At 37.4% G+C, this 27,836-nt stretch overlaps 2 protein-coding genes across 4 annotated transcripts in view; one reads left to right on the top strand and one right to left on the bottom strand.

Annotated features, from left to right (window-relative positions):
- Positions 1–896: 896 nt before the first annotated feature.
- On the top strand, positions 897–4,941 carry SFR1 (SWI5 dependent homologous recombination repair protein 1). Of its 3 annotated transcripts, none has more exons than XM_043475675.1 (4): positions 897–1,026; positions 2,188–2,303; positions 2,860–3,270; positions 4,250–4,941. In XM_043475675.1, exons 1-4 carry the CDS (start codon positions 1,014–1,016, stop codon positions 4,439–4,441), a joined length of 732 nt encoding a protein of 243 aa, XP_043331610.1. In that variant the 5' UTR covers positions 897–1,013; the 3' UTR covers positions 4,442–4,941. The 3 variants fall into 3 exon arrangements, with proteins under 3 accessions (XP_043331610.1, XP_043331612.1, XP_043331611.1); XM_043475677.1 differs by having other exon boundaries at positions 979–1,022; XM_043475676.1 differs by having other exon boundaries at positions 1,006–1,140.
- Positions 4,942–8,533: 3,592 nt separating this feature from the next.
- The window catches only part of CFAP43 (cilia and flagella associated protein 43), a 105,803-nt gene continuing 86,500 nt past the window's right edge, over positions 8,534–27,836 (bottom strand). Inside the window, exons 27-38 of the mRNA XM_043475678.1 lie at positions 26,923–27,048; positions 24,687–24,806; positions 22,473–22,580; positions 21,254–21,340; positions 20,250–20,338; positions 18,480–18,693; positions 17,249–17,361; positions 15,843–16,002; positions 12,763–12,927; positions 10,908–10,988; positions 9,068–9,221; positions 8,534–8,879 (exon numbers count right to left, since the gene is read on the bottom strand). Coding sequence (XP_043331613.1) covers positions 8,713–8,879; positions 9,068–9,221; positions 10,908–10,988; positions 12,763–12,927; positions 15,843–16,002; positions 17,249–17,361; positions 18,480–18,693; positions 20,250–20,338; positions 21,254–21,340; positions 22,473–22,580; positions 24,687–24,806; positions 26,923–27,048 — 1,584 coding nt within the window. The 3' untranslated portion in view covers positions 8,534–8,712. The remainder of the gene's footprint in view (positions 8,880–9,067; positions 9,222–10,907; positions 10,989–12,762; positions 12,928–15,842; positions 16,003–17,248; positions 17,362–18,479; positions 18,694–20,249; positions 20,339–21,253; positions 21,341–22,472; positions 22,581–24,686; positions 24,807–26,922; positions 27,049–27,836) is intronic.

The following is a 27,836-nucleotide window of genomic DNA, read 5'->3' as shown; positions in this document are numbered from 1 at the left end:
CCAACTTCCACCTGACTCAGAAATTACTCAACTGTCTTTTCCTAAACTCAGTGCTCCACCCAATTAGTTCACTTTGTTGTTGCACAGCAACGGAACCTCGCTACACAGGAAACGAGGAGAGTTATTTTAGACCGAGGATGCCGCTGCCCAGTATTCAGCCAGGGTTTGGACCAACCTAATCTTAGTCATTGTTCTGCTTCCTGTATTGCACCCCAACGACTTTCCTTGGGCTACATTTTCTTTCAGATTTGACGAAAAGATTCGGAGCCAAGCTAAGAAATCTAAATTTTGAGGTAGATTTGCCAAAACAAAACAAAACAACACACAAAAAAACCCGCCCGTGGCGGGACCGCAGAGTTTGAGGCAGCATTCTAAAAGCTCTACTGCATCCGCTCGGGTTCTTAGATTTCTAATATGTCTGACTGCCAACGGGCCATTGACCCTTCTTTTGTAGTCTTTGCCTTTGGAGTTTACAAGCTGTAAATATAACACACAACAGGCCCGGAGTCTCTGGGTCCCGTGGAGTCTGAGAAAAGGCCTTTGCTGTGGGGAGCGCGGAGAAGAGACTGACGGGAGCCAGGAGAACAGGTGGGGCATTCTCAGCCGTCCTTTAGAAACACAAAAACCATGAGGCAGGAAAGGAAGGCGGTATAAAAAAAGAAGAGCGAGAAGAAGCCGCGAAGAAAAGCGCGCCCCTCCTGGGAACCGTTAGTTGCTTTAAAGCTCTTCCCAGCAAGTGGCCGCGCGCGAAGTCCCGCAACTCTCGGGCGCTGGGCGGAGCAGAGCCGCGCGTTTCGGTCAACTCGGCCAATCACGCGTCTCGGCCCCTCCGTTTCGTCCCGCCCCCTTGCGGAGTCTCGAGGCCGCGCGCGCGCAGTCCCGCCTCTCCGGGCGCTGGGCGAAGAGGAGCTGTGGGTCAATTACTCTGACCAATCGCGCGTCTCTTCCTCCTCCAGCGCGGCCCGGCCTCTGTGACGCTACCGCGGCTAGCGCGCTCTCTGTGCTGTCTGGGGATGGCTGAGGGAGGTACAGTGTGGGGTGTGGAGTGGGTGTCTGACAGCTGAACTTCTTCGGGGATCGGAAGGGGAGTTGAATAATGCTCCCTTTCTGCGGTCAAGGCTCCTCTCAGCTCCACCTCAGGTTTTGGGTGTCTCGAGGGCTCGTGTGGGCCTTCTGTAGTGGCGGGAGGGGAGGGAGGACTCCTCTCTGGTATTTTACCCTGTAAAGTTGATGGCCTTCGAGAAACTTCAGTCTCTCATTTTCAGGGTCTCTTCGCTGTTTAATTGAAAACGATGCAGACAGGAGTAAATTTACCCGTGTTTGTGCTCTTTATTCCTCACCCCCGGGGGTCGTTAGTTTTAGGCACACAGCTTCTAGGATTTAGGGTAGTGTAACAGGTCTGATTATGTTTATTTAAGTGGGATAATAGTGGGAAATAGGAGAATGTGATCCATAATCAAGAGGAAGAGTAATCAGTAGATAAAGGCATAGTTCAGTTCAGTTGCTCGGTCGTGTCCGACTCTTTTTTAAAACTAACCGACAGGCGCTTTAAAGAAGTTATAAATATTTTTTAAAAATTTTAAAGAAAATATTGGGCTTTCCTTGTGGCTCAGCTGGTAAAGAATCCGCCTGCAATGCGGGAGACCTGGGTTCGATCCCTGGGTTTCGAAGAGCCCCTGGAGAAGGGACCCTACCCATTCCAGTATTCTGGTCTGGAGAATGCCATGGACTGTGTAGTCCATGGGGTCCAAAGAGTCGGACACGACTGAGCGACTTTCACTTAAAGCACTAGATTTCAATTACATTTTCCTTCATTGTGAAACTGGGGTAATGAGATTAAAGAATTCTTGTTACTCTCCTCCCCGCCCCCAATATGGCAGGTTTTGAGACTTTTATCATTATTTTATCAGTCAGTAAAAACAAATGGAGAGTTCTTTATATGAGATGCTAGCTGGTTAACTTGTCATGAAAAAACTGGTAGTCACCATAATGACCAACAATTTTTTTTTTTTTTACTTAGGGAAGTAAACAAAATTGCACACAAAAAAGCAAGAATGAATCACAGCTAAGTGAAAGAAGGAAGTTGACTGGCTTGTTATATACAATAAAAATAATTTGTTTAAAATTGAATATATAGAAGTGTGGGCGAATTTGATTTCTGTTTTGTGATTATTTTTTGTTTTTTAGAAGTAAAGCAAGATTTCAAGATGGAAAGTCCATCAAACTCGGCTTTGATGTTACCTAGCACTCCACAAGCTGGTGCCAATCCACCATCTCCCCATTCAAGTAGTTCAAGAAAACAAGTATGAAAATCTTAGTTCTTTCACTGGATGTATATTTCTAAGTATTGCAGTAATGGTGGTTTTAAGTCTACTGAATATTGTTAATTAACAATGTGTAGGTTAATAAGTAAAATTTGTATTATTTTAGCTGTTTCCTTTTAGAAAATGTATTGGACCTTCCCCTTAGATTTTCATCCTGACTCAATTATTTTCATTTATTTTCAGTTCAGGTTATTACAGCATTCCAAAAAGTTTGATGTCATGAAGGTCTTTGTAACTAAGCACCTAACCATATCAGGCTTGGACTAATTGCTGAACAAATGTTTGTGATTACTGAGATAAGTGTTTCAACACTATTTTAGAAGGATGCTGGCTTTGCTAAAATAAAAAGAGAATAAAACTTAATGAAGCTTCCAGAAATTGAAAAATATTTTGTGGTGGTTACTTTAGATATATGGAGACAGAAAGCCATCTAGTGGTGTCTGCCACAGAAATGTAGTCTTGATTCCCAGTAGATTTATTTATATCAAGAATGTTTTTCTTGATTAACATTATTAATGTTTGATGCCTTTTTCAGCCTATGAGTGCAACCCTTAGAGAACGATTAAGGAAAACCAGATCTTCATTTAATTCCTGTTACAGTGTGGTAAAACGACTTAAAGTAGAGAGTGAAGAAAATGATCAGACTTTTTCAGAGAAATCAGCACCTTCAACAGAAGAAAGCTGTTTGGAATTTCACGAAAGTTTTAAACATACAGATAGTGAATTTGAAGAAAGTACATATTTAAAAGATACCTTCAAGAGTATCAATGTTTGTGAATCTAAATCACTTGATACTGAGTCATGCAGTGATCTCCAAAATGACTTTATGAGTGAAAATCTTGCCAAACATGAACTAAACAAAGAAAAAGCAAAATTGATGAAGCAGATTCAAGAGAAAGAAGACCTTCTTCGGAGGCTGAAGCTAGTCAAAATGTATAGATCAAAGGTGAGAAGAATTTCAGAACCATTGCCTAATAATTTTTTTTGTTTTTAGATAAATGGTAGGAAAGTATTTCAAAAAGAAAATATAAGTTTATTTTACAATACTGAGAAATAAGCCAATTACCAAGAGACCTGGCTTCCAACAACTTTTAACTCAAATATAAGTCATAGATTTAGAGAAGAGTCCTCTAAACACCAGATATACATTTTTGAAAGCCCCAGCCCACATTTAATATGCAGTTGAAGCTTTTCTCTCTAGTTTCCATCCCACAGCAGTATTAGAAGTTTCAAATGTTAGCTGCAAATTGCAATAAGAACAGAAGCAACAGTGACAGTGAAGAGAAAAAGGCTAAAAATGGGCCACAAAGTACAATAAAAATTATTTTTAGTAATGATTTTGTGTTATTAAATTATTACCAACAAATTATTAAAATGTTTCAAGCATTTTCTTTTAAGAAAACAACAAAAATATAATAAATTTTAGATTTCAATCCAGATAGGTTGAAGTGAATAGAATTGGGGCACTTGGAAGATGACCCTTATTTATCTGGATTATTCATGTATATTGTAATTGCTGTTTTCCAGTGTGTAATCAATGATGGAATGCTATATCTTATTTGCTGTTTTGAATTTTTAGGATTTCTCTAAATACAACTACTTGAGTTTTATGAGATTGTGACACTGAAAAATATTAATCTGAATATAATTTTAAAAGTATAGCTGTAGTAGAAAAAGTAGATTTTTTTAACCTATATTGTTGCTGCTTTACATAGTTTTGCCTTATTTAATGATTTGAATTTTTTTCTCTGAGGGTAAGGTTTTACTTAAAACCATTTTTCTTTTTTCCTGGGTAGAAGTCCCATTCATGTCCAAATGTGTTACCCTTTAAACCTACTACTCATTGACTGATTTAACAACTTTCATTAAGTAAGTTAAAATAGGATGACATACATTCATGCCTTTTTTTTTTTTTTCTGTTTCAGAATGACCTGTCTCAGTTACAGTTGTTAATAGAGAAGTGGAGAAGCTGTAGCCAGCAGTTGCTTTATGAGTTGCAGTCAGCTATGTCTGAGGAGAACAAGAAACTAAGCCTTACTCAGCTGATAGATCATTATGGGTTAGATGATAAATTGCTACACTATAACAGAAATGAAGAAGAATTTATAGGTGTTTAATTCATAATTTTTTTCTCCAGAATATCTTTGTGAATGACAACTTAATTAAAAGATATTTATACATTTTAAAGGGAAGATATAAACCATTAGGGCTTGAAGAAAGTTATCCTGGTGAACCTGGATCAATTTAGGGCCTCTGTTATATAAATATAAACAAGGTTCAAAAATGAAAATTTAGTGTTTTGAATAAATTTCCCAAAGAAAACTTACCAGTTAAAGGTGAAAAAAAATTTTTTTTAATTAAATCATGTTAAGATAATTTTGAGAATTGTGGGAGTGAGTTTTAATACATTGTTTTATTTATTGTGGGAAAACGTTTTATTTTAAATGTTCACTAGTCCATCTAGTCAATGTCTAAACGTAAACTTGTCTAAAAATGCTTGCCTCCCCTAAGTTTATGCCTCTGCCTTGTTTTCATACATTTACCACATGTTTATCTGGATGGTATAACAGGTATTTAAACTCATGTTCAAAATTATATTAGTTTCTGTCTCTTCAAATTTGTTACTTGCATTCCTTATCTCATTTAGTGAAATGATCATCTATTTTTTATAAAACCACATTTGCTCATTTCTCACTTGAAGGCATGGCATACAGCGTCTTTTACATTCATCTGCCTTTCCAATCATATCTGTGAAAAAGGTTAAAGTTAGCATATTTATTCCATTAATAGGCTTTCCTGGTGGCTCAGCTGGTAAAGAATCTGCCTGCAATGCTGGAGACCTGGGTTCAATTCCAGGGTTGGGAAGATCCCCTGGAGAAGGGAATGGCTACCTACTCCAGTATTCTGGCCTAGAGAATTTCAGGGACTGTATAGTCCATGGGGTCGCAAAGAGTCAGGCACTACTGAGTGACTTTCACTTCATTAACAGTAACTCAGCCAGAAACCCACCTTCCCTGGAGGTGGTACCTAATCTGTTATCCTGGCCATAGATAGACATATGACCCTGACCCAATCTGTCCCAGTCCTTGAGAATTTGGAACTAAACTCAAGAAAAGAAAGCCCATCTCTTTTTGTGACCAGAGTGGTTGTATGTGAACTTGGAAGCAGAAAAGCTTGTGTGTTTAAGTGTGCCCTTACAGAGAAAGGCAGAGAGAGAACTTTGTGAGTCAGTGGTTTCTTGGTTCTGGGTTCCAGTCTTCCTGAGGATTTTCTGGGATTTCTGTTCTTGGGTCGTTTTAAGGGCTAACACAGCTTTGCTTGGGTTTTTTTGTTGTAGTTCCCCTCCCCACCCCGGCCGCCGCCATCAAAAAAAAAAAAAAAAAAAAATCTTAAAAAGTACTTCCCTACTACTTGGTAAATAGCTATTACCCTAAGCTTACCCCTTCACTCCCAAGTGCTCCGTTTTTTTCAGTCCAGGTCTTCCCCATGAGCCGATAAACTTAATGTTGGCATATCAGGACTCTGCTCGTGTATGCATCCTACTGTTAGTGCCCATGTGCCAGTAACTTGCCCTTCTCACCCCACCCCAATGTCTATCTTCTAGACATTGCCATTGTCACTGGCTTCTGTGAATCCAAGAGGACTGGCCCAGTCCTCACATGGGCCTTCCCTGGCTCTAGTATTCCCAGATGGGCCTCCCTGGGAAGCTATGTTGACCAGCCTCCACTGCTTCTTACTGCTCAGCCTGAGGTCCTAAATGGGACTGGGGAAGTGGCTTCCCTGGTGATGGTGCTGGCATTTGACTGCAGCTGCCCCACTGCTGATTGGCACATCTGGAGTCACCCTCAGATGTCCACTTGGAAGAAGTACAGCATCAGTGAGACTCTGGCTTGGGAGAGTTGGGGAGGAGGTGGGGGCACAGTAAGGGGGATTTCTAAGATATTGGCTGAGGGCTGCAGTAGCTCAGTGGGCATTTCTACAAGCGGAGGGAGATCATAGATTGTGGATGAGGCTCATGGCCCTTGAAGCAGTCCCCTTTTAAATAATTTGTTATATTTCACCTCCGTTTAATAGGATATATATTTTTTAAAGAACTAGTGAATAAGAACTATTTTTATTCATTACGATGAAAGCTAACACTTAGCACTTGCTTTGACCAGTTTCTAAAAATATGTTAACTTATTTGCGTATTATAATTACCAACACTCCAAAGCACCTACCAACACCCTCAAACCAGAAGATGCCTCCTGTTGAAAGTGCTGCTATGCTACTAGAATTCATCTTGGGGGCAAGAGACTCTTGCTAATTTCCATTCTATCTATGCCTCAAAGATGAGGCATTTAAGCAAGGAGCATTGCAAGATCACTCAGGGTGGACATTAAGAAACAGAAACCACACAGGTTGTTTAAGACCCAGGAATCCACAGGGCACTGTCCAGTGATATTTGTGGCCTTGACTAGTAGCAAATGGAGGCTCCAACAGTTAATTTAGGTGACATGGAAACGTTACTGATGGACACTACCATGCTTAATCAAACTGACTACAACTCATTCTAGGTCTAAGAAGGGGAGTTGTCAAAATGATGCTGACTCTTATTTTTCTTACTATTCCCATTGAACAGGTGATCACTGAATAGGTGATCAATTATGGTACTATCCTGGCAGTTTTTAAATAGAAGTTTTTAAAACTTCTAAAAATTTTTTTTTCTAAATATAGTATTTTATAATTGTTCTCTTGGCTTTACCTACACCAGTGTACACTGGATATGGTATTGCAGATTAAACTTAACAATTCACGAATTGCAGAACAATGAGACATTGATACCATTTGGAGATTGTGGTCAATGATCTCGCTGATTATCATGTTGGAATGCAGTCAGTCCATAGGCTATGGAAAGGCAAAGCAGTTTTCTGAACAGTTAATCTTCTTATTATCTACATGAATAAAGTGATAAACTATTTCATGGAAATGTAAGAATTCTTATCACCAAATTCCTTTGCTTGTGGCTATGTTTCTCCATACCAAACAATTCTCAAACACCATGTGGATGTCCTGTAATACAATTCAACTCAATTCTGACACATCTATCTGGAGATAGCATCAGATTCCACAAGTTAAGGTCTCAGTCCCATGAGACTGCCCTCCACTTTAGATGTCAACTGAAAGCCCAGATTGTCAACTCTGCTTCTCCCAAGACTCTCTCCTTCCTTGGGTTCAATTTTTTTTGCTAGAATGGCTCACAAAACTCAGAGAAACATTTTATTTACCAAATTACCATATAAAAGGATCTGACTCAGGAACCTCCAGATGGAAGAAATACATAAGGCAAGGCATGGGGAAAGACTCAGAGCTTACTTGCTCTCAGCACTCTCTCCAAACCCTGTCCTTGTGGGATTTTATGGAGACCTCATTACATAGGCATGATCGATTGAATCATTGGTGATCAGTTCAACTTCCAGTTCCTTTACCTTCCCTGGAGGTGGGGGTGAGGGTGGAAGTGTGGGGAGGGTGCGTAGGTGGATTGGAGGTTGGGACACAGCATTGGTTCGGGCAACCAGCCCCCATCCTTACATGCAGTCCAAAAGTCACCTCATTAACAAGATACTTGTACCTCTCTCATCACTTAGGAAATTCCAAGTGTTTTAGGATCTCTGTGCCAGGAATGGGGTCGAAGACTAAATATATATTGATTATTATAAATCACAATATCACAAAATGAGAAAACATGGTTTTTCTGTTTACTAAGCTCTGTTGGGTGGGACACAAAAGTTCTGTTGTAATAAATGTGAGATAAAGATGATTATGTCATGTTTATGTAGAATGCTTACATAGAAAATATGTTGTAATTTACAAATGATTTAGGGCTTGGTAAAAGTAAACCACTTTGTTCACACTGACAGCAGAGGGAATAATCTTTAACATTCTATGAATTTTTTTCCAATTATAGAGAAATGCTTACTGAAGAAAATGGGAAATACAGAAAAATAGAAAAGATAAAAATCATAATCTCATAATGTTTCTGGTAATTTTATAAAATTAGAAATGGCAGTAGTGGCTAAGAATAACTTTTTGTCTTTAAGACTGTCTATACTACTACTGTGAAAATATTTTTGATTAAATTAAGACAATAAAATAGATCTTAAATATATTCTGAAATAAAATCTTGTTCATTCTTGAATAAGAATAATTCATGTTATTTTAGACATTTATTCATGCAGGACAAACATTTTTATAGTGAGTAAGACTAAAATCAAACAATTTGCTATCAAAAATATGCCAGTAAGAGAAGACTACTTAAATTTTCTGATATAAGAGAAACAAATAATTTTAACCAAATGAAATTATTTTAAAAATTATTGATTTGGTCTTAACATTTTCCACAGTATTTTTACATTTGAACAAGAGCAGGAAATGTTTTCATTCTTAATCTTTCAACTTCAGCCTGTAGAATTGAAATCTGCTCAGCTTGTTCTTTTGAAATTTTTGTTAACTTTTGTTGTCGCATCATGTTTTCGTATCGTTCTTTGGCAATCTTTTCACAAGTCAGTTTAGACCCTATCCCCAAAATGAAGAAGATGGAATTAGTTGAATTATTATCTACATTTTAAAATATAGAAACAGCACTCTGAAATAGTTAAACGTATGGAACAAATACTGGTAGCTTTATAACCACTGTACAGATTTTAGGACTTCTGATTACTTTTAAACAAACTGAAAGTTAATTAAAGAAAAAAGAATCTTACCCATTGCATTACAGATGTCTTTTCTCTCTGAGACAGCCACCAGCTCTTCTCGTAAATTGCAACTTAGGGTATAATTTGCTATATCTTTTTGATTGCTGAACCTTCTCAGCTTTTTAAGCAGCTTTTTACAGTTCTCCACATTCTTTTTGTGAGTCTGAAATTTTTGTTTCCAGGACATCCCACAAAAATAATTTTGAAAGAAAATATTTTATAAAGATATTATTCTTAAAATTGAAACACATTGTCATCATAAGATATCTTACCACCATACCCCTAGTGCTTAGCATAATGCCCACACACAGTAGGTACTTAAATTATTTGTTGAAAGATAGAATGGTATGTTAATACACATTTTAGAAGAAACTTTATATATTCTTAGAAATGAGAGATTCTAAGAACACAGCCTGGAGAGTACTTTGTTTCCATCCTATGTATGTTAAACACTCAAAACTGAGTGCTCAGGCAGTTAGGGTAAAACAAAGCCTTTACAACTCCAAGGAAAGACTATCAACACTTCTACATAAATCACAACCGAATGTGAAACAGGAAATTCACCTACACTCCAATAGCCCCAAAGGATGTTAAAGTGCTTCACAATCTATATGTCCATTAACAGATGAATGAAGATGTGGTACATATATATGATGGAATATTACTCAGTCATTAAAAAGAATGAAATAATGCCATTTGCAGCAATATGAATAGACCTGGAGATTATTATACTAAGTGAAGTAAGTCAGAGAAAGACATATCATATGATCTTGCTTACACTTGGAATCTAAAGCAAATGATACAAATGGACTTATTTACAAAACAGAAACATACAGATTTAGAGGACAAACTTATGGTTATGGAGCTGGGGAAGGGTGGGGGGAAGAACAGATTGGAAGGTTGGGATTTAGATATACACACTTCTATAGTTAAAATAGATAGCCAACAAAAAGTGAAGTCACCCAGTTGTGTCCAACTCTGTGACTCCATGGATTGTAGCCTGCCAGGCTCCTCCATCCATGGAATTTTCCAGGCTAGAATAATGGAGTGGGTTTCCATTTCCTTCTCCAGGGCATCTTCCCAACCCAGGGATCAAACCCACGTCTTCTGCATTGCAGGCAGACTTTACCATCTGAGCCACCAGGGAAACCAAGAGGATAACCAACAAGGACCTACTGTATAGCACAAGGAACTTCGCTTAGTATTCTGTAATAACCTAAATGGGAAAAGAACTTGAAAAAGAATGGGTACACATATATGTATAACTGAATCACTTTGCTGTACCCTTGAAACTAACACAACATTACTCATCAACAATACTCCAATATAAAATTAAAATATTTTTTAAAGTGCTTCAGGCTACCACAATGGTTATGGTTGCAAAGATGCTATTTAGGGAGCTCTAATTACATCCATCCTAAAGAAAATCAGTCCTGAATGTTCACTGCAAGAACTGATACTGAAGCTGAAACTTCAATACTTTGGCCACCTGATGCGAAGAACTGACTCATTGGAAAAGACCCTGATGCTGGGAAAGATTGAAGGCAGGAGGAGAAAGGGACGACAGAGGAAGAGATGGTTGGATGTCATCACTGACTCAATGGACATGAGTTTGAGTAAACTCTGGGAGTTGGTGATGGACAGGGAGGCCTGGCGTGCTGCAGTCCATGGGGTTGCAAAGAGTCGGACATGAATGAGCGACTGAACTGAACTGAATTACATCCTGAATATCATTATAAAAGACCAAGTCTTGGTAGGTTCTATTTGAATTCATGGTTTGAAAACTATTACTTTGTTCAAATCATTCACAAATACTGGAAATATAATGATCAATATCTTTGATTCCTACCTTATCTAAAACATCAATAGTCTGCTCCATTATTCCAATCTGAATGGCAATCAGAGTCTCATAGTTTGGTTCACTTAGGTACTTTGAGAGGAAAAAGAAATCACAAAGTAAGTATATTTTTCTCTATTTCTTCCAAGAGATAATTTTATAAAGATTATCTTAGTTTGGGAAGTTCCTGTTTCTTTGTGATTTTACTTTGTGCCATAATATTTACTTATAAACATAAGTTTAAACATAAGTTATTGATGCACTCACCTATATACTAATAACTACCAATGCCTAGCTTATTTTCTCATTCATTCATTTATTCAACTCACCAGATATTTACTGTGTTTCATTTGACAGTGTTTCATGAGTTCCATATTAACAATACCCTACTAATAGTTAAAGATACTGAGGGAGATAACAAAGATAGATAATATGACCTAGACATCAAGAAGAGAATAAGTAATATGATTAGTTGACAGAAGATATATAAGTGACATGCAAATTAAAAGGTGGTTTGAGATGGGCTATGATTTCTCTGAGCTTGGGAAATCAAAAGGCTTATGGATTAGGTGGCATTTAAACCAGACTCTCAAAAGTAGATAGATTCAGGATGTGAAAAAAATTGAGGAAAAATATTCCAGGTAGAAGAACCAGTATTGCAAAGGCACAGAGATAGAATCCTAGAAAATAGAATCAGTTTGGTTTGAGAATACTGATGTGTAAGAGTAACGGGGAATGAATTTGAGAAAGATTGAAGGACATTCAACACCACTTAAGAACTTGAAAATTCATTGGCCAGGTAAGAAGAGAAAGTTTAAAATGGAGCAGAGTAGGAATGTTATTAGAGCTGAATAGGAATGTGAATCTATAGATGAGATAGAGAAAAACCCAAAGTCAAGAGACTTGTTAGAAGATTGTTATAAAATTCTTGAAACCATTAAAAAGGAAGAACTGAAGCAAGGTAAAGGCTAGAGGCATAAAGAATGAGGGAATAAACGGATACACTAGGCAAGGCTTGGAAGGGAAGGAGAGGAACCAGAGGATAGTGACTTTAACCCCAAGTGAATGGCTGAAAGAACAGAAATAAGCAAAATAAGAAGAGGTGCTGTTGGGAGGTAACACAGAAGTAGTGCTTGAGAAAGGTCTGGTTCAGAGAAGTGAGATTGGAATTGGAATCCAGAAAGCTTGGATGAGTCTTAGGAGTGATCATGGAAGTTAGAAAAAGAGAAATCATCAAAGGAGAGGATATGGAAAGAAACAGAGCTGAGGGCAGAATCTTAATCACTATACTTAAGAGGTAGAAACAAAAGAGAAATCAGGAAAAGAGGCAGAGTGATTTGACATGTTGGAAGAAATATAGGAGAAAGGAGGGATGATTAAAACCAAAACAACAGGCAATATTAAAAATGAAGATGGACCTCCCAGGAGGTGCAGTGGTTAAAACTCTGCTTCCACTGTGGGGGGCAAGGGGGTTTTTGGGGAAACGTACATATGATCCCTGGTTGGGGAATTAAGATCTCACATGCTCCTGGCCAGAAAGGAAAAAAAAAGAGAGAGAGAATGAAGACGGTCAATGGTCAAATACTACAGGGATGGTGATGACTGGGAAAGGGATCACTAGATTTGACAATTAGGAAATTCCTGGTGAGTTGCAATATAGGACTATACTACTGACTGGGTCACAAAGAACCAGAGGCAGCAAATGTAAACTACTAGAAGAAACAGACAGAATCCATAGTCACATTATGAAATACTATGCATAGGATATGCTTGACATCACAGAGCATCTTATTAAATATTGGTTGAATGAGTGAATACATTAATGACTGAAATTAAAATTATATAGTGGAGCACAGGGAAAACTTACCTTCTGACGATCTCTTGAAAAAAACAGCATCTGAATATCCCAAGCCTTCTGATTTAGATCTTCCATTTCCATCTCCATCTTCTTATGTTCCCACTCAATCTGAAATATTCCTTTATGGACTTCTTTACTTTCCATCATGCTAGCAACTTTCTTTTGTCCTTGAGCCTTAAAAAAAAAAAACAAACTGGCATTCATATAATATTCTGCATTCAGAATAGTTGAAGCTGAACGTTTTTCTTAGAAAACACTTGGAATGAAGAGATAATTCTATCTTCTTTTAAAAATGTAGCAGATATTAAAAATTACTTCATGGGCACAATCTGATCATGATATAAAGCAAGATAGTTACTAAACAGAAAGGATTATAAGATAATTTGAATGGCATAGCCAATTTGCTTTTATGTAAATGATTAGGCAGGAATTCCTTCTGCCATCATCAATCTGTACATGTTTATACCCCTATTCTCCCCTGCTTTTTGACACTAATGATAAAGGATTGTAGTTTAACGCACTAGGCACAACAGTATCTGGTTGGTAGCTAGTGGAAAAACAAGAAAATTGAATGGGTTAAACATGATATTTAATCATTTGGATGTTCTATACTTCGTTTCAAATGGACTACATGAAGTTCAGTAATATTTTCATGAAGCTGTGCCCCCAGATTGCTAACAGGGAAACTACTAAGATTCTAAAATAAATTTGTATGTGAGTTCCATCAGTTAACATTTTATATTTTTCCTCTCTTCTCCTTAGAGAACTTAGCTTTTTTGAGATCATGCCATTAGACTATGCCAATTATTACTCTTTTTAAAAATTATTTTTATCTTTTGATCACTGCTTGGCCTCAATTCCTCGAATTTCTCTTTCAATGATCTTTTCTCTGTTTGCTCATCCATTCAGCTCCCACGATCATACCCTTGATCTTGTCAACACCAGCTCCCAAATCTTAAGGTCAAACATTTCTCTGGAGCAGTATCTCTCAAATTGGCAAAATATTGCCCCACCAGCGGACATTCAACTACATTGGGAGGCATTTTGGCTGACACAACTGGAGGGGGAGGCATTGCTACTAGCACAGAGTAGGCAGAGGCCAGGGGTGCTGCTAAACTCCACATACTACACAGCACATGAGCTCTCTCCGACAGATAACCACCCAGCTCAAAAGCCAGTAGTGCTGAGGTTGAGAAACACTTCTGTCAAACCACTACATCTCCTCTCTGCTTTCCTTTCAGTCAACTTTTTCATAAGATTTATTAATAGTCCTGGTCTCAACTTCCTCACTTCATATCATTTCTTCAGCCATCGCCATTTGAGCTCCTGCACCAACACTCCACTGAGAGTTGACAACCATGCTCTTGTCAAGTAATTGATATACTGCATGGTTCCCTCTTCCGTGGAACTGTTTATCTCATGGTTTTTAAGTATATAGAAGATCAATATGGAAATAAAGGATTTGAACAAGACCTAAGAGACATACACAGAGCACCTCACTCAGTACCAGCAGAACACACACTATTCTGTATTCTCAAATACAGACCATATTTTGGCCATAAAATGAATCCAAATACATTTTAAAAGATGGAAATCATATAGAGTGTCTGATCTGACCACAAGGGAATGAAACTAGAAATCAATAACAGAAAGAAAACTGGAATATTTGCAAATATGTGGAGATTCAATCATATATTATTAAATAATCAATAGGGTCAAAGAAGAAATCATAAGCAGTATTAGAAAATACTTTGCAAGGAATGTAAGTGAAAATAGAACATACCAGAACTTATATAAATCCTTCTCAAACACTTAAGAAAAAAATTGAAAAGAAGGGAATACTTCCAAACATTTTATGAGGGCAATATTTCCTTGTTATCTAATCCAGAAAAAGACACAACAATAAGAGAAAATTATAGGTTGATATCCTTGACGAATATGGATGCAAGAATCCTGGACAAAATATATTAGAAAACCAAAGTCAAGAATACATTAAAAGGATCATATACACACACACGCACACACACACTCCTAGACATATGTTCAGACTGCTGAAAATCAAAGATAAAGAGAAAATCTCAAAGGCAGACACACTATATTAAGAGGTACAAAGATTAAAAAGATACAGTAGGCATCTTGTCAGAAGTTCTGTAAGCCAGAAGAAGATGAACAACTTTAAAGTGAAAAGACTGAGAGAGAGAGAGAGAATCTGTCAATCCAGGGAACCCAGCAAAATATCTTTCAATAATAGAGGTGAACCAAAGACAATTTCAGACAAAGGAAAACAGAATTCATTACCAGCAGACAATTCAGTTAAGTTGAAAGAAGTTTTTTAAGCAGAAGGTATATAATACAAACCAGAAACTTCAATCCACTCAAAGAAAGATCTCTTGAAATAGTGAAATTGAAGGGAAATAGAAAATCATTTTTTCTTTATTTTTAATCACTCTAAAAGACTGCCTAAAGGAACAATAGTAATGCAGTGTGGGTTACGAGCAAGTAATATGTGTAACAACATTAGCACATAATTTCCAAATAGCACAAAATTCCCAAATATTTGAAAATTAAATAACATACTTCTAAATAACCCATGGTAACTTCTAATAGAAAGTTACATGGGGAATTAGATAATATTTTAAATGGAAAGAAAATAAAAATACTATCAAAATTTGTAGAGTGTAGCTAAAATAGTGCTTAGAAGGAAATTTATAACATTAGATGTTTATATTAAAAACAAGCAAGATCCGAAATCAATTATCTAAGCTTATCAAACTTATCATTAGGAAATTGATAAGGAGGAAATTATCAATAGAGGAAACTGACTCTAACAAAATGATGGTATGTTAGAATGGACATTTAACTCTATGATCTTGGACTTCTTTTTACCTTAAAATTGTCTGGGAAGCTTTTAAAAAATATATTCATGCCTAGAGGTGGGGCCTGGACACATGTGTAAACTTCTTCAGGGTAGGGATCACCTCCTGATTTAACTGAATGAAAATGATTTCCCATAGAAATTGGGGAATATGAAAAATATTTGGTACAGCAGGTGATATGTTGTTTTTTTCTTCTTAAAAAATGCTAATTACCCGAATCACAGAATTCAAGTCTTCAATTATGACCTTGTTGATGAGGATCGCATCAGAATAATCCAGCATTAACTGGAAATTCTCCAGTTCTACCTGTCCTTGTTTAAGGAGGATTTGGATCGTCAAATTCAACTGGAATTTCACTTTGTCTTCCTGTAATCTAAATTGAAAAAGACTTCAAAGTAAGTAGTCGTGACATATTTATATTCCAAATTTCACCTATTGTTTGATATATACATTCAATAAAATATGTATGATATAAAAATTGAGTATAAAATTCAAAATTAATTTTCCTTAAGCTGAAGGGAAATGCACTGGAGATTAATGTGGAAAATACTTTTCTAGTGACAAGCTTTCCTAGAGATCTCTGTGATACTTCTTTTCTTGCTGATATGGAATTACAGTTGGGCTGCTTACAGAATGGTATGCACAGAAACACATTCATAAAGTTTTACTTCATGATTAAGAAAAGATTAATATGCTTTTGAATGTAAGTGGAAAAAAATAGAGACACTACCAAATAACAAATCTACTTCATGTATCGATCTCTGATATCATATTAACAATGTTTAATCTGCATGCTACTTATCAAATCTATTTTTAGGTAATTTATATTCCTGCTTATCACCTAGATCTGAAAATGATGTTTAATGATGAATTTGGAGACATCAAAGAAGTATTTACCAATGTGACTATAAATATGGCTAAAAGTGAAGCAAGGACATAAGACAGTACCTTAGTTACTCAGGAAAATGGAACAAGCTCCCCTGAAGAAAAATATTAGCTTATCAGGCATATAGATGGAAATTTCTTGGATATCTGCTTAAATTTCCACACTGTTTTTTTGTGTGGCTTGAGCCTAAAACTACTTACTAGCAGAGACATATTCTTTGTATTTTTATGTGGAAGGAGATTAAAATAAAAGCCTTTCCCCAAACTTACATGTTTGTTAAGTAAGTCATAGGGATGTAAGGTATACCATAGGGAATATAAATATAGTCAATGATATTATCAGAATTTTGTATGATGACAAATGCTAATGAGGCTTATCATGGAGATCATTGACTAATGTATAGCAATATCAGATCACTATTGGTGCATCTGAAACTAATATAAGTAAATTATACTTCAAATTCTAAGAAGGAAAAACACTGAAAAGTAAAAAAAAAACAAAACAACTTCATGGTTTGCAGTAAGAACAGGGAGCATGAAGGTAAACTTCATTCTGAAATAAGGTCTTACATAACAGAATGCACTTTCTGAAAGAGAAGCTATAAAGCATGTATAGGTAAAGTCAGTGCCAGCAGTAAACCAGTGAGCCAGCACTCTCCCCCTGTGATAACAACTTAATTTAGCCCTAGCTCAGATTTTGAAAATATGAACGTTGAATGAAAGGTTCAAATTACAGGATGAGCTCATGGAACACTTTTTCAATTTCATGTTGCACCTTCTCATCATCCTCAGTTCTTCTCCGGAGGAAAGCCACCATTTCTATTAAGCCAGCAGCTTTCTGCTTTACCTGAGGAAATCAAACCACAAACATCTCAGAACATATAGAGCTTTAGAAATAAAAGCAAACTAATTTTACTTTGAGAAATATACATCTTTTAACTTTGTTACAAAACCTTAAGTCCAACTTTCTAATAAATTAGCAAAAATTTAAATCCCTGCCATTATGAAATAAAGACACTTGAAATTTACATGGCACATCCCATGAATAATTAGAAAAGTATCCCCCAAAACTGTCAAAATTGTTTCTCACTGAAAGACAATATGCATGCAGCTAGGGTTTTTCTTATATCTCATCATCTTAGATAAAATTTTACAATCATAGATACTTCAACAAAAATATGACAGCCTCCCACATGTGGCACCAAATTTAGGGAATCTGGGGGAGTGGAGGCAGGGTGTGGTCAAGAAGCAACAAGAGGAAGGAGTCTTTTCCCAACTAAATACACTCTCAAATTGCTACTGAACAAAATATTCTAGCAAAACTATAAAGTTGGTTCTAGTTGGTTCTGGTGAAATATAATTCTAGTCTATGCAAAAAGAGATGAACACTACTCAAGACCAGAGCAGACAGAAGAAGTTGTGTCTATAACAGTGTTGTCCAAGAGAAATGTCATATGAGCCATCAATGCCAACTGCATACATAATTTTAAATTTTGTAGGAGCCATGTTACAAAAATGAATGAAACAGGTGAAATTAACTTTACTCTTTTATTTAACACAATATATCTAAAACATTATCATTTCAACCTGTAAAGAATATAAAAAATATTGAGACATTTTCCATTCTTTTTTTCATACTCAGTCTTCTAACTCTGCCCATATTTTCCAGTAACAACATGTCTCAATTAGAACTGTCCACATTTATTTCGCATAAAAAATAACCATGTGTGGCTAATGCTTGTCATTTTGGACAGTGTGTCTACAAGTAGACCTGTACTTAGCCCTCAATCGGACTAAGGTTAATATTTTATTTCTTTATCATTATTATTAATATTACTAACTGCTACCCTAGTGGGAAACCTAAATAATTAGCTTTTCTAGAAGGACTGACCACCATAAACTATATATTCGATACTAGCATACTAAGTGAAATGAAATAAAGTAGAATGATAAAATGTTATATACTTTCTGTTCATTTTCCACTTTTGCTCTTCTGGTCATGCAGAAATGTTCCCAGACGGAGGTGTCCAAGCCTTCTGGCATATTATTAATACTGTCCAAGTCATCCATGGCTTTCATTAACTGGGCAAAGGCATCCTTATTCAATTTCCCAGATCCTGGTCGCTCTCCAAAAGGCACAAGACTGGTTGTTTCTGCATGTACTTTGTGTTTGTGAATCCTGGTATTATCAATAAAAGCCCATCAACGTTTCATATTTTCACATACAAAACATCACTGTTAAATACTATAACCTTTAGCAGAGGTGTGACACTGCATGGCACTTCCCTGTGGTTAGTGGGTGGATTACTCCAAAGGGAAAAGCACCTGCTGGGACCTTCCGACATCTCTGGGATCCTCAGACATGACCTTAAGTGGACTACAGATGTCCCTAGCTGCAATCAGCACTGGAAGCTTTAAGTGCACAAGAAAATGTCTCCCTTCTGGGCATTTTAAGCAGGCGAGTAAAGCCTGAGAGAAGTATGGAGGTTCCCTGGTTCTGACCCACACATCCTCTGTTGATGTCCTTGTTGCAGGTGAACAGCCTGGAATATATTCAGCTATATGTGCAACTGGAGAAGTGCCTCTTTTTTACCTACATTATGGATTAGTTTTGTTTCCCTGGGCTGCAGCTGGGAAGAGAAGGGTACTGAGATTTGTATCAGCACTCACTCTCAAGGTACCTCGCAATATGCTGTGAAGTTACTATAGTTATCCTCTTTTTCTAGAAGGAAGTGAGTCTCTGAGAGAAGTGACTGACTGAGGCCACAGGTCTGATAGGTGTGGAGTTAGTATTTAAAGCTAATGCTGCCAGACAATATAGCTTATACTTTCTCCACTACTGCCTTTCGATAGGTCTCACTTCTTTCTTCATAGGCATATATAACTCACTCCTTTAAAAACAGGGAAACCAAGATACAAAGTTTGTTCTAGGCTGAATTTCTCAGGTTGCATATAACCTGTCAAAGGTGAGAGAATCAGTTTATATCTTAGACACAGATAAGCCTATACCTTTGTGACAAACTCCATGATTCCTACATTATGTTTGATTTTAAAATTACAGAAATCTGTATAGGTAAAAATTTGGAAATCTGTAAAATTAATTGTTTGATACTCTCAAGTATCAAAATCAGACATTGTAGAACTATTTTGGTAATGGTTATTGTCAGTCATTCATACTGGCATTTTTCAAACTTTGTCTTGAACACAATCACATGAGATGCTCTGAGAAAAGGGTCTGGAAAACACTTCCTACTCTATTTCTCACGTGGGATGCAAAGGCTACAGAAAGTTCTGAAATGTTCTTCAGTAAAGGAAATTATATATCTTTTTCAACCCTGTATATCCTTAAACTTATTTTGTCCTGGAAGCCTTTTATGTGTAATTCCAATTCACACCACAAGGGATGCATACGTGTTAGAACACATCTTGGGAAAAACAGTTTATAAATCTGTCTGCCATCTATATCCTGTCAGGAACTAGTTTCATGTATAAAACAGAACCCATAATAGCACTATGATTACCTAGACACTTAATTTCTAAATAATGAAGTCATCAGTTTTCATTGCCTACTGTAAGATATAATAATCTTTTAAAAACTGAGTTAAGATCAAAATACTTGGACATTTTCATGTAAATGATGTCACACTGAATATTATGAACTAATTTGGAGAAAAAGCTGAAATCTAATAACAATTTTTTTTTTCTCAGAAACATGATAGCAAAGGAGAAACAAACCTTGGTCGGCGTTTAAAAAGTTTGTAGAGTATATCCACCTGATGACTGGGAATTTCAGAAAATTCCTTTTTAAAGCTGCGGTCCAGAACCTAAAGAAAAACATATCATTCCCAAGATTGCAACTTTGTTCAGAAAGCTTTTATCTGTGACAATACTCTTTAAAATATTAATTGTATCACTTTGATTTTTAAAAATCCATGAATACTTGGTTTATAACATAGACTTGTTAAAGGGTGACCACTCACGGTGCAAGGATTTCACAAAGATTTACCTTAAACAAGAAGCACCTCAGTAATCTAAAAATATTACTTCATATAAGAGGTCTTAGAAATCACTTAGAACTGAAGTGAAAGTGAAGTGTTAGTCACTCAGTAGTGTCCGACTCTTTGCGACCCTATAGACTGTAGCCCTCCAGGCTCCTCTGTCCATGGGGTTCTCCAAGCCAAGAATACTGGTGTGGGTTGTCATTCCCTTCTCTAGGAAATGTTCCTGACCCAGGGTTTGAACCCAGGTCTCCTGCATTGCAGGCAGATTCTTGATTGTCTGAGCCACTAGGGTTTTATTTAGAACTGAAGTTTCACAAAATAATATTTACCTGTAAAACAGACAAGTCACCTCTATTTTGTTATATTCCATTATGTTCTTCTATTTGCTTTTCTATCCTAGTCTTTTCCATTTATAAATCTGCTGGTCATAGCCTACTTAATTGATTTCACAACCAACTAAGGGGGATCGCAACCTGAAGTTTGAAAGGCTCTAAAGTCTAGATGAGCTCTCTCCTTTTTTGTGCAAGAGAAAGCTTAAACCAGAGAAGTTTACAAAAATTTATTTTACACAGTGATTTTTAGAAATACGCAATGGCACAGAATGGAGTTTACCCACAACTGAGAATTACAGTAGGAGAAAATTCTATGAGAAGATTGGATGGGATCCCTTTAACCTTCCCCATCCCAGGCAGCAGCAGTGCCATCACACTGGGGAGTGACTGAGGCGACAACTCTCACTTTGTCTTCTGCCAGTAAGTTGTCATAGTGTTCCTTGTACATATCCAGGTCTTCTCTAGACTTCCGGATGGCCTCTGAGGTCTGGTTCTAGAATAACATCAGGAATAGAAGATCGGAACTGGAGAGTTTTCAGGATAAATACAAATAGTGAGCATACTAAAAAGAACAAGGAATTCCTCAGTACCAGATTAATGTGAATTGAAGTATCAAGTACAGATAACATTCATAGAAGAAAGTAAACTGGCTGGAGGCCTTGAAAGGACAAACACCCATCACCTGTTTCCAAGTGTAGCCAGCTCTGTAGATGAGTGTGTAAGTGACCAGGGAGCATAATACTCCCTTGGCAGAGCAGTGTGGGTGATGAAATTGCACAGGCTTGGGAGTCGTGTGGGCCTGGGCTCTGAGAGACTGGATATATATTAGTAAATGGAGGATGGCCAGGCCATATATAAAAACAGAACTGACTCATAGTCTGCAACCAGCCAGGAATTGAAACCACAACCTCTGCAGTGATTGGCCCCTAAACTGTCAGAACTTGGTCAATAACTTTCAACTTTCCTAATTTTTGCCACAACTGAGGACCAACCAGGGAAAGCCAAATCTGCTTCCCAAACCAAACACATAAGTAGCCCAGCTTCTAATTAACTTGCCCCAGGCTTCCCCATGCCAACAACTCCTAATCAGGATACAGCTGAAGCCCTTTCTTATTTTCATTAAATGGCTTTCTCATCCCCCTGCCTGCCTCTGAGTGTCTGCCAAATACAAGTGAATGTCATATGATACTTTAAATCATTCATTCATAAATGTCATTTATTAATACTATTAAGAAAAGCTGACATCTTTTGAAAATTATTATGTGACAAGCATTCATTGTCTCTTTCGTGAAACTTATCTACTAGCATTTTTAAAAATATTAACAGCTTTTCATTCTAAAAGCTAACCCATTACTTACATATTTAGTGAAACAGAGTGCCAAATGGTCCAGAAAGAACAATACACCCTAGAGAAGAGCTTGAAAATAGCTTTAATGGTTATGTCTTGTCCAAGGTCTCATAGCAAGTCAGTGGTTAAAAGTCCCAGACAGGGAGCCAAGGAGAACACACACATTTGAGAAGGAATGTAGAAAGAAAGAAGGGGCAAGGCAGGAGTGTGGACTCTTGTCAAGTGGGAACAATTGGTCAGAAACTGTTGATACTCAGATATCAGACACTGTATTTACCTTCTCCTCCTGCTTCCTTGCAAGGTAGTTGTTCAGGAATGTTTCTCTGGAGCTTATTTCTTCATCCAACAGTAAAGAGAAAACAAGGTTGTTTATTTTCAATTCCTCCTGTAGAAATATTTTTAAAGGGGAAAAACGATCAATGTGTCCACCTGGGAAAGGATTTTCTATTGAGGGTCACAGACTTGGCACTCACCAAGCAAGTTTATGACATGCAAGGAAGAGAAATTCTTTTCTAAAAAAAGGGAATATAAACTTGCAATAACTACTCAGTTGTTTTTACCTTTCTTCACTCTTCATTGCAAGATAAAACATATACATAGGAAAACACATGAAACAAATGTATCATTTAATGAGTTACTCTATTAAGGCAAAACACCATTGTAATGACCGCTCAATTCAAGAACTGGATGGAACTTAACCAGAGCCTTACCATGTGTCCTCATCCTAATCTCAACTCCAATAATAACCATTGTCTTGACTTTTACGGTAATCACTTCCTTGTATTTCTTTACAGTATTATTACCCAAATGTGCATCTTCTGGGCACTACTGTATAACTTGTCTGTTGAAAAAACTGTCACATTTTGAAAGCCTATTATTATCCATAGGTTCTCTTTCAGCCCTTTCTTTCCCTCACATTTATTTGTAGTTATCTGTAGTTTCACCTAGTCTGAATTTTGCTCACTGCTTACTTATGGTGAGTTCAACAGAGTCCTTTATCCCATGTGTTTCTTGAAAATTTGCAGTTGGGTCAGGGGACAGATCAGACCTGTGTCTGATCCTTTTACAAAGACCATAGGGGACATGGTGTTTTTTGATCAGGAAACAGGTAGCATCAAATTGTCTTTCTTTCTGAGACGTTAGCAGCTGTAGATCTCAGTGCTTAGGCTCATTAATCCTTTGAGAGCTGCAAAATGGTGATATTATGTTTTTATCATTCCTTCTTCACTTATTAATTGAAATCCTTTCATAAAGGTATGCTTCTCCCTATCTGCTATTTGGTTACCTAGCAGTGTAGTTCATACAGAAAAGCAGAGTAAATTCTTGACACTTTTTAGTTTTTAGATAACCAACTGGTATCCTTTGAAGGCATTTTTATTTTTAAAATATCACAAATTCATTAACCTAATAAATTTGATAGGCTTCAATTAATTGCAATTGTTATCACTGTTGAATCTTAAATTGTCCCATTTAGGGGAATCTTTTAAAGTGGACTCCTTTTGATAGTAGCCTTTAATAATTTCCTAATTGTCTTATATGAAAATCTACCCTGGTGGCTCAGATGGTAAAGCATCTGCCTACAATGCAGGAGACCCGGGTTCAATCCCTGGGTCGGGAAGATCTCCTGGAGAAGGAAATGGCAACCCACTCCAGTATTCTTGCCTGGAAAAACCCATGGACGGAGGAGCCTGATAGGCTATAGTCCATGGGATCACAAAGGGTCGGACACGACTGAGTGACTTCACTTGTATGAAAGGATGTTTTAAATATGTCTTTCATCTTCCATTAACTTGCAGAGAATGAGACCTTGCATTTCTCAAAATATCATTACTCTCCTTTTACATTCAATTAATAATTTGGTCTGACATAGAATCGGTTAGGAATAATTTTTCCTCAGAATGTAAAGCCTTTATTCTTTGTCTTCTTGTTTTTAAGTTATTGTATACTTCATTTATATTCTTACTGCTGAATCAAGGTAAGTCAGATTTTTCATCTGACTTTTTTGGGGCATGTTGACTATTTGGTCATTCTACATATAGGATGAGCCCAATCCTTTGCCGGTTGCTGGAAATACAAGGATGAACAAAAGGGACTCAGTCCCTACCCTCATGAAGCTTCATCTTGGGAGCACTAAAAAGTAACTCAATAAATTAAAATTCAGTTGTACTAAGTGATAGCAAGTAAAAGAACAGAGTATGTAACAGGAAGATCTAGTTGGGACCTGACAGATGGGTAAATATAGAGCAGGAAGCAAAGAGGTTGGAAGAGAGTATTATTGGCAGAGTTGGGAGCAAGGAGGTGTGAATCAGGGGGCAGAGGATGGAGCATGGCAAATGAGAGGGAGGGTGGCACAGATGAGGCTGGAACAGGAGGCAGGGCCAGCCAGTGCAGGGCCTTCCTGCCAGACAGGGTGTTGGTCTTTATCCTGAGAAGAGTGAAAGGCCTTGGAGGCTCCTTAAAAGAATGTCATATAAGTGAGGCTTTTATTTACCTGGTTGACAACCATCTCTGCCTTCACTCTCCTTTCAAAGAGTCTTTTCAAATGTTTGTCAAAATTCTGTGTGCTTTCTTGAATAGAATTTTGGAGTTTCTTCATTTCTGTTTCTAAAGACTGAAAGGAAATCAGCACCAAAGTTAACATGTAGGAACATCAGATGTTCCTAGAAAGTGATTGTTTACATTTTACCAAAAGGAAGGGGTAGGTGGAGGGCAGGCCTTGTGAGGTGTTCTGGGCTTCCCCTTCAGCCACAGATGTTACTCCTGGGTCTGTTATATTGTCTCTCTACTTTTATATATGTTTGACATTTTCCATAATACAAAGGTTTTTTTTTTTTTACAAACCTTCAAAGGAGTCTTTTTTCTTTTGTAAATATAAAAGATGTATACAACACATAAGACTACAGCATGCATCTATGGAAAAATCCAGTAGAGAGGGGCAAACTGATGCTGCAGGGAAATGGGGCAGATGGCTGGAGTGACAGCATCAAACAGGTGGATGGGACGGGACTCAGTGCACGCAGTGGGACACCAGCTGTGGGGGCTACAAGGCCGTTTTACCCACAAGGAACAGAAAGGCAAGAAGGCTCTATGGATTCAAGGCAGGTGGGTGGTAGATGTGGTGGGAGAAGGGAAAGGAAAATCTCTTCTAGTTGCTCCTCTTCTCTGAGTGAAACTGAGGGGAGAGTTGAGGGTCAGGTGTTGGAAGTCTGAGGACAGAGGAGAGCACATGACATGGTCCTCGAGGATCTTGCCACCTAAAGTGTAGTCCACCAACCAGCAGCCACAGCTGAACCACATGGTTGCTCAATAGAAATGTAGAGTCTCGGGGCCTTCTCTGTCCTCAGAATGAAAGGATCTGAATCTGCATTTAAAAAAAGATCCACCAGGTTAAACCAGGGGGAAGTTGAAAGCTGGGGGGAATAGCATCGTTTAGCAGATTTAAGAACCCAATAAAGACTAAGGTCATCAGAGTGAAACCACGAAGCATTTTTTCTTTTTCTTTTTTTTTAATGATCTCGTGATTTTATTTATCTTTTTTTTAATACTATGAGTGTGAACTATTATTTTTATTCTTTAAAATAGCTAACACAGGGTCATTTCCTGAGTTCAGGGGCAAGGCTAAGAAAACTACAGGTATTGCCTTCTTGCATCCCCACAATAGTACAGAAAGAAGGTTCCAGAATGCCCATTTTACAGAGGAGGAGACTGAGGTTTTGAGAGATAATAACATTTCCATGGTCACATTGGACTCAAACTGTCCAAAAGCAAAACTTATAGACACTTTGTTATATTTCTTCACCCACTGCATGGTGTGAATGCAGAGAAAGTTGAGTGCTGGTTTAATCAAGGCTGACTTTCTACCAGGTAAGCGTGGTCAAGGGGCAGGGGGTGAAGGTGTAGGCAAGAGATTATTTTACAATGCAAGACCATGGAGTAAATGCCACCACTTTAGGCATCTGAATTCCATTAACTTCTTGACATCTTTACTGCACTCAGAACTACTCATTTTGGATAAAACGCTAGGGCACTGTTAGAGGACTGCAGTGAATAAAAACAGGGACAAGTTAACAATAGGTTCAAAGGAGTTGTTCATAAAATATGGCCTCTATAAAGCTGACAAACTGCACTGCCTTGAATGATGGTATGATTTTACCTTCTTCACAGAAGAATAAATGTTAACTTGGTTGTATACCATCACCTTTTACATCTCTATTATAATTGTAAGCAATTTCAATGTTGGAATGTTTCTTTATGATGGATGGAGAAAAGTAGGAGACCTGCATTTCAAAAATCTCAAATTAGAATTCTATTGATTGCATCATTCTTCTTTCAAGTCTCTTCCTTGAAATTGAGAGCATATACAGCAAGAGCATACAGCTTAAACTGACTTAGGCAAGAGACAGTAGTACCTTATGGTGCCTTGAACATACTGTCATAGGTGTTCATTAAACATCTGAAGAATGAATGAAGGACCAAATGAATTGTAATGATGTAAAATGGGAAATCAATAAGAACCTCCAATTTTGCTGTGTGTTCTTATTGTTTAAAATTGTTCTAAGTCTTTAAATTTATCTGTACTCACTTCCTCAGATTCTCTTGAGAATTTAAGCTGAAACAACATCCTGAGGCTTCTAAAGGCACCGAGAAAATGCCTTTTGAAACGTCATTGGAAAAGATACTGAAACAAAACCCTTGGTGAGGTAGGCCATATACTCTGCTCTTCTTACCTTTCTATACTTATCTCTCTCTTCATTTAACTCCTTGACTTTTTTCTCATACTCTTTGAAGTGTTTCCTTTCTTCTTCAGACCACAAAGCATCAGGTTTTACCATGAAAGCAGGCTGAGGAATCACCTGAAGAAATAAAGGAAAGCATCGAGGTTAAATATAAATGTAGCAATACAGTGAAACTCAGAGTTATTGTTACAGTTTAAAAAAAGGGACCTTTAAAAGGGTATAGTTCTTCACATTGGCAAGACAATGACCTAACACTTTGACCGAAGGATATGAAAAAACGTTACAACTGTTTTTCTGTGACTTAAGCCAGGGTGAATAGTTTGGGATGAGCTCTGATTGTGAGCTGACAAGTTCAGACATTCAAGTTGATATCCTCATAGCTAGAACTATGTCAGAGCTCCAGGGATACCTATGTCAGGTATCAAAGGGCATGTTCCTTGGTGTATCTGGAGAATTACAGGTGAAGTTTTATCCCTGCTTTCTGTAGAGACCAAAACCACTGTAGTTGCTTTTTTAGTTGTTCATTTGTTGGCTTTTTTTCAGATTGGAGGACAAGCCTGTGGTTTCAAACTTCTTATTTGCCTGATACATGTTTATAAGGTACTGAGTGAAGTGAAAGTGTTAGTCACTCCGTCATGTCCAACTCTATGCTGCACCATGGACTACAGCCCGCCAGGCTCCTCTGTCCATAGAATTCTCCAGGCAAGAATACTGGAGTGGGTTGCCATTCCCTCCTCCAGGGGATCTTCCTGACTTAGGAATCGAAGCCGGGTATCCTACATTGCAGGCAGATTCTTTACAGTCTGAGCCACTAGGAAAGCCCTTATGAGACACTGGGGGTGGCATATTTATTGCTGTAGAATTTCTAAAATTTAGGTTCACATAGGAAAAAAGGGTCATGTTTA

This window comes from Cervus canadensis, chromosome 8 (genome assembly GCF_019320065.1).
Source record: "Cervus canadensis isolate Bull #8, Minnesota chromosome 8, ASM1932006v1, whole genome shotgun sequence".
In the NCBI taxonomy this organism is placed as follows: domain Eukaryota; kingdom Metazoa; phylum Chordata; class Mammalia; order Artiodactyla; family Cervidae; genus Cervus; species Cervus canadensis.
The sequence above is the reverse complement of the archived record's forward strand: the minus strand, read 5'-3'. Positions and strand labels throughout refer to the sequence as shown.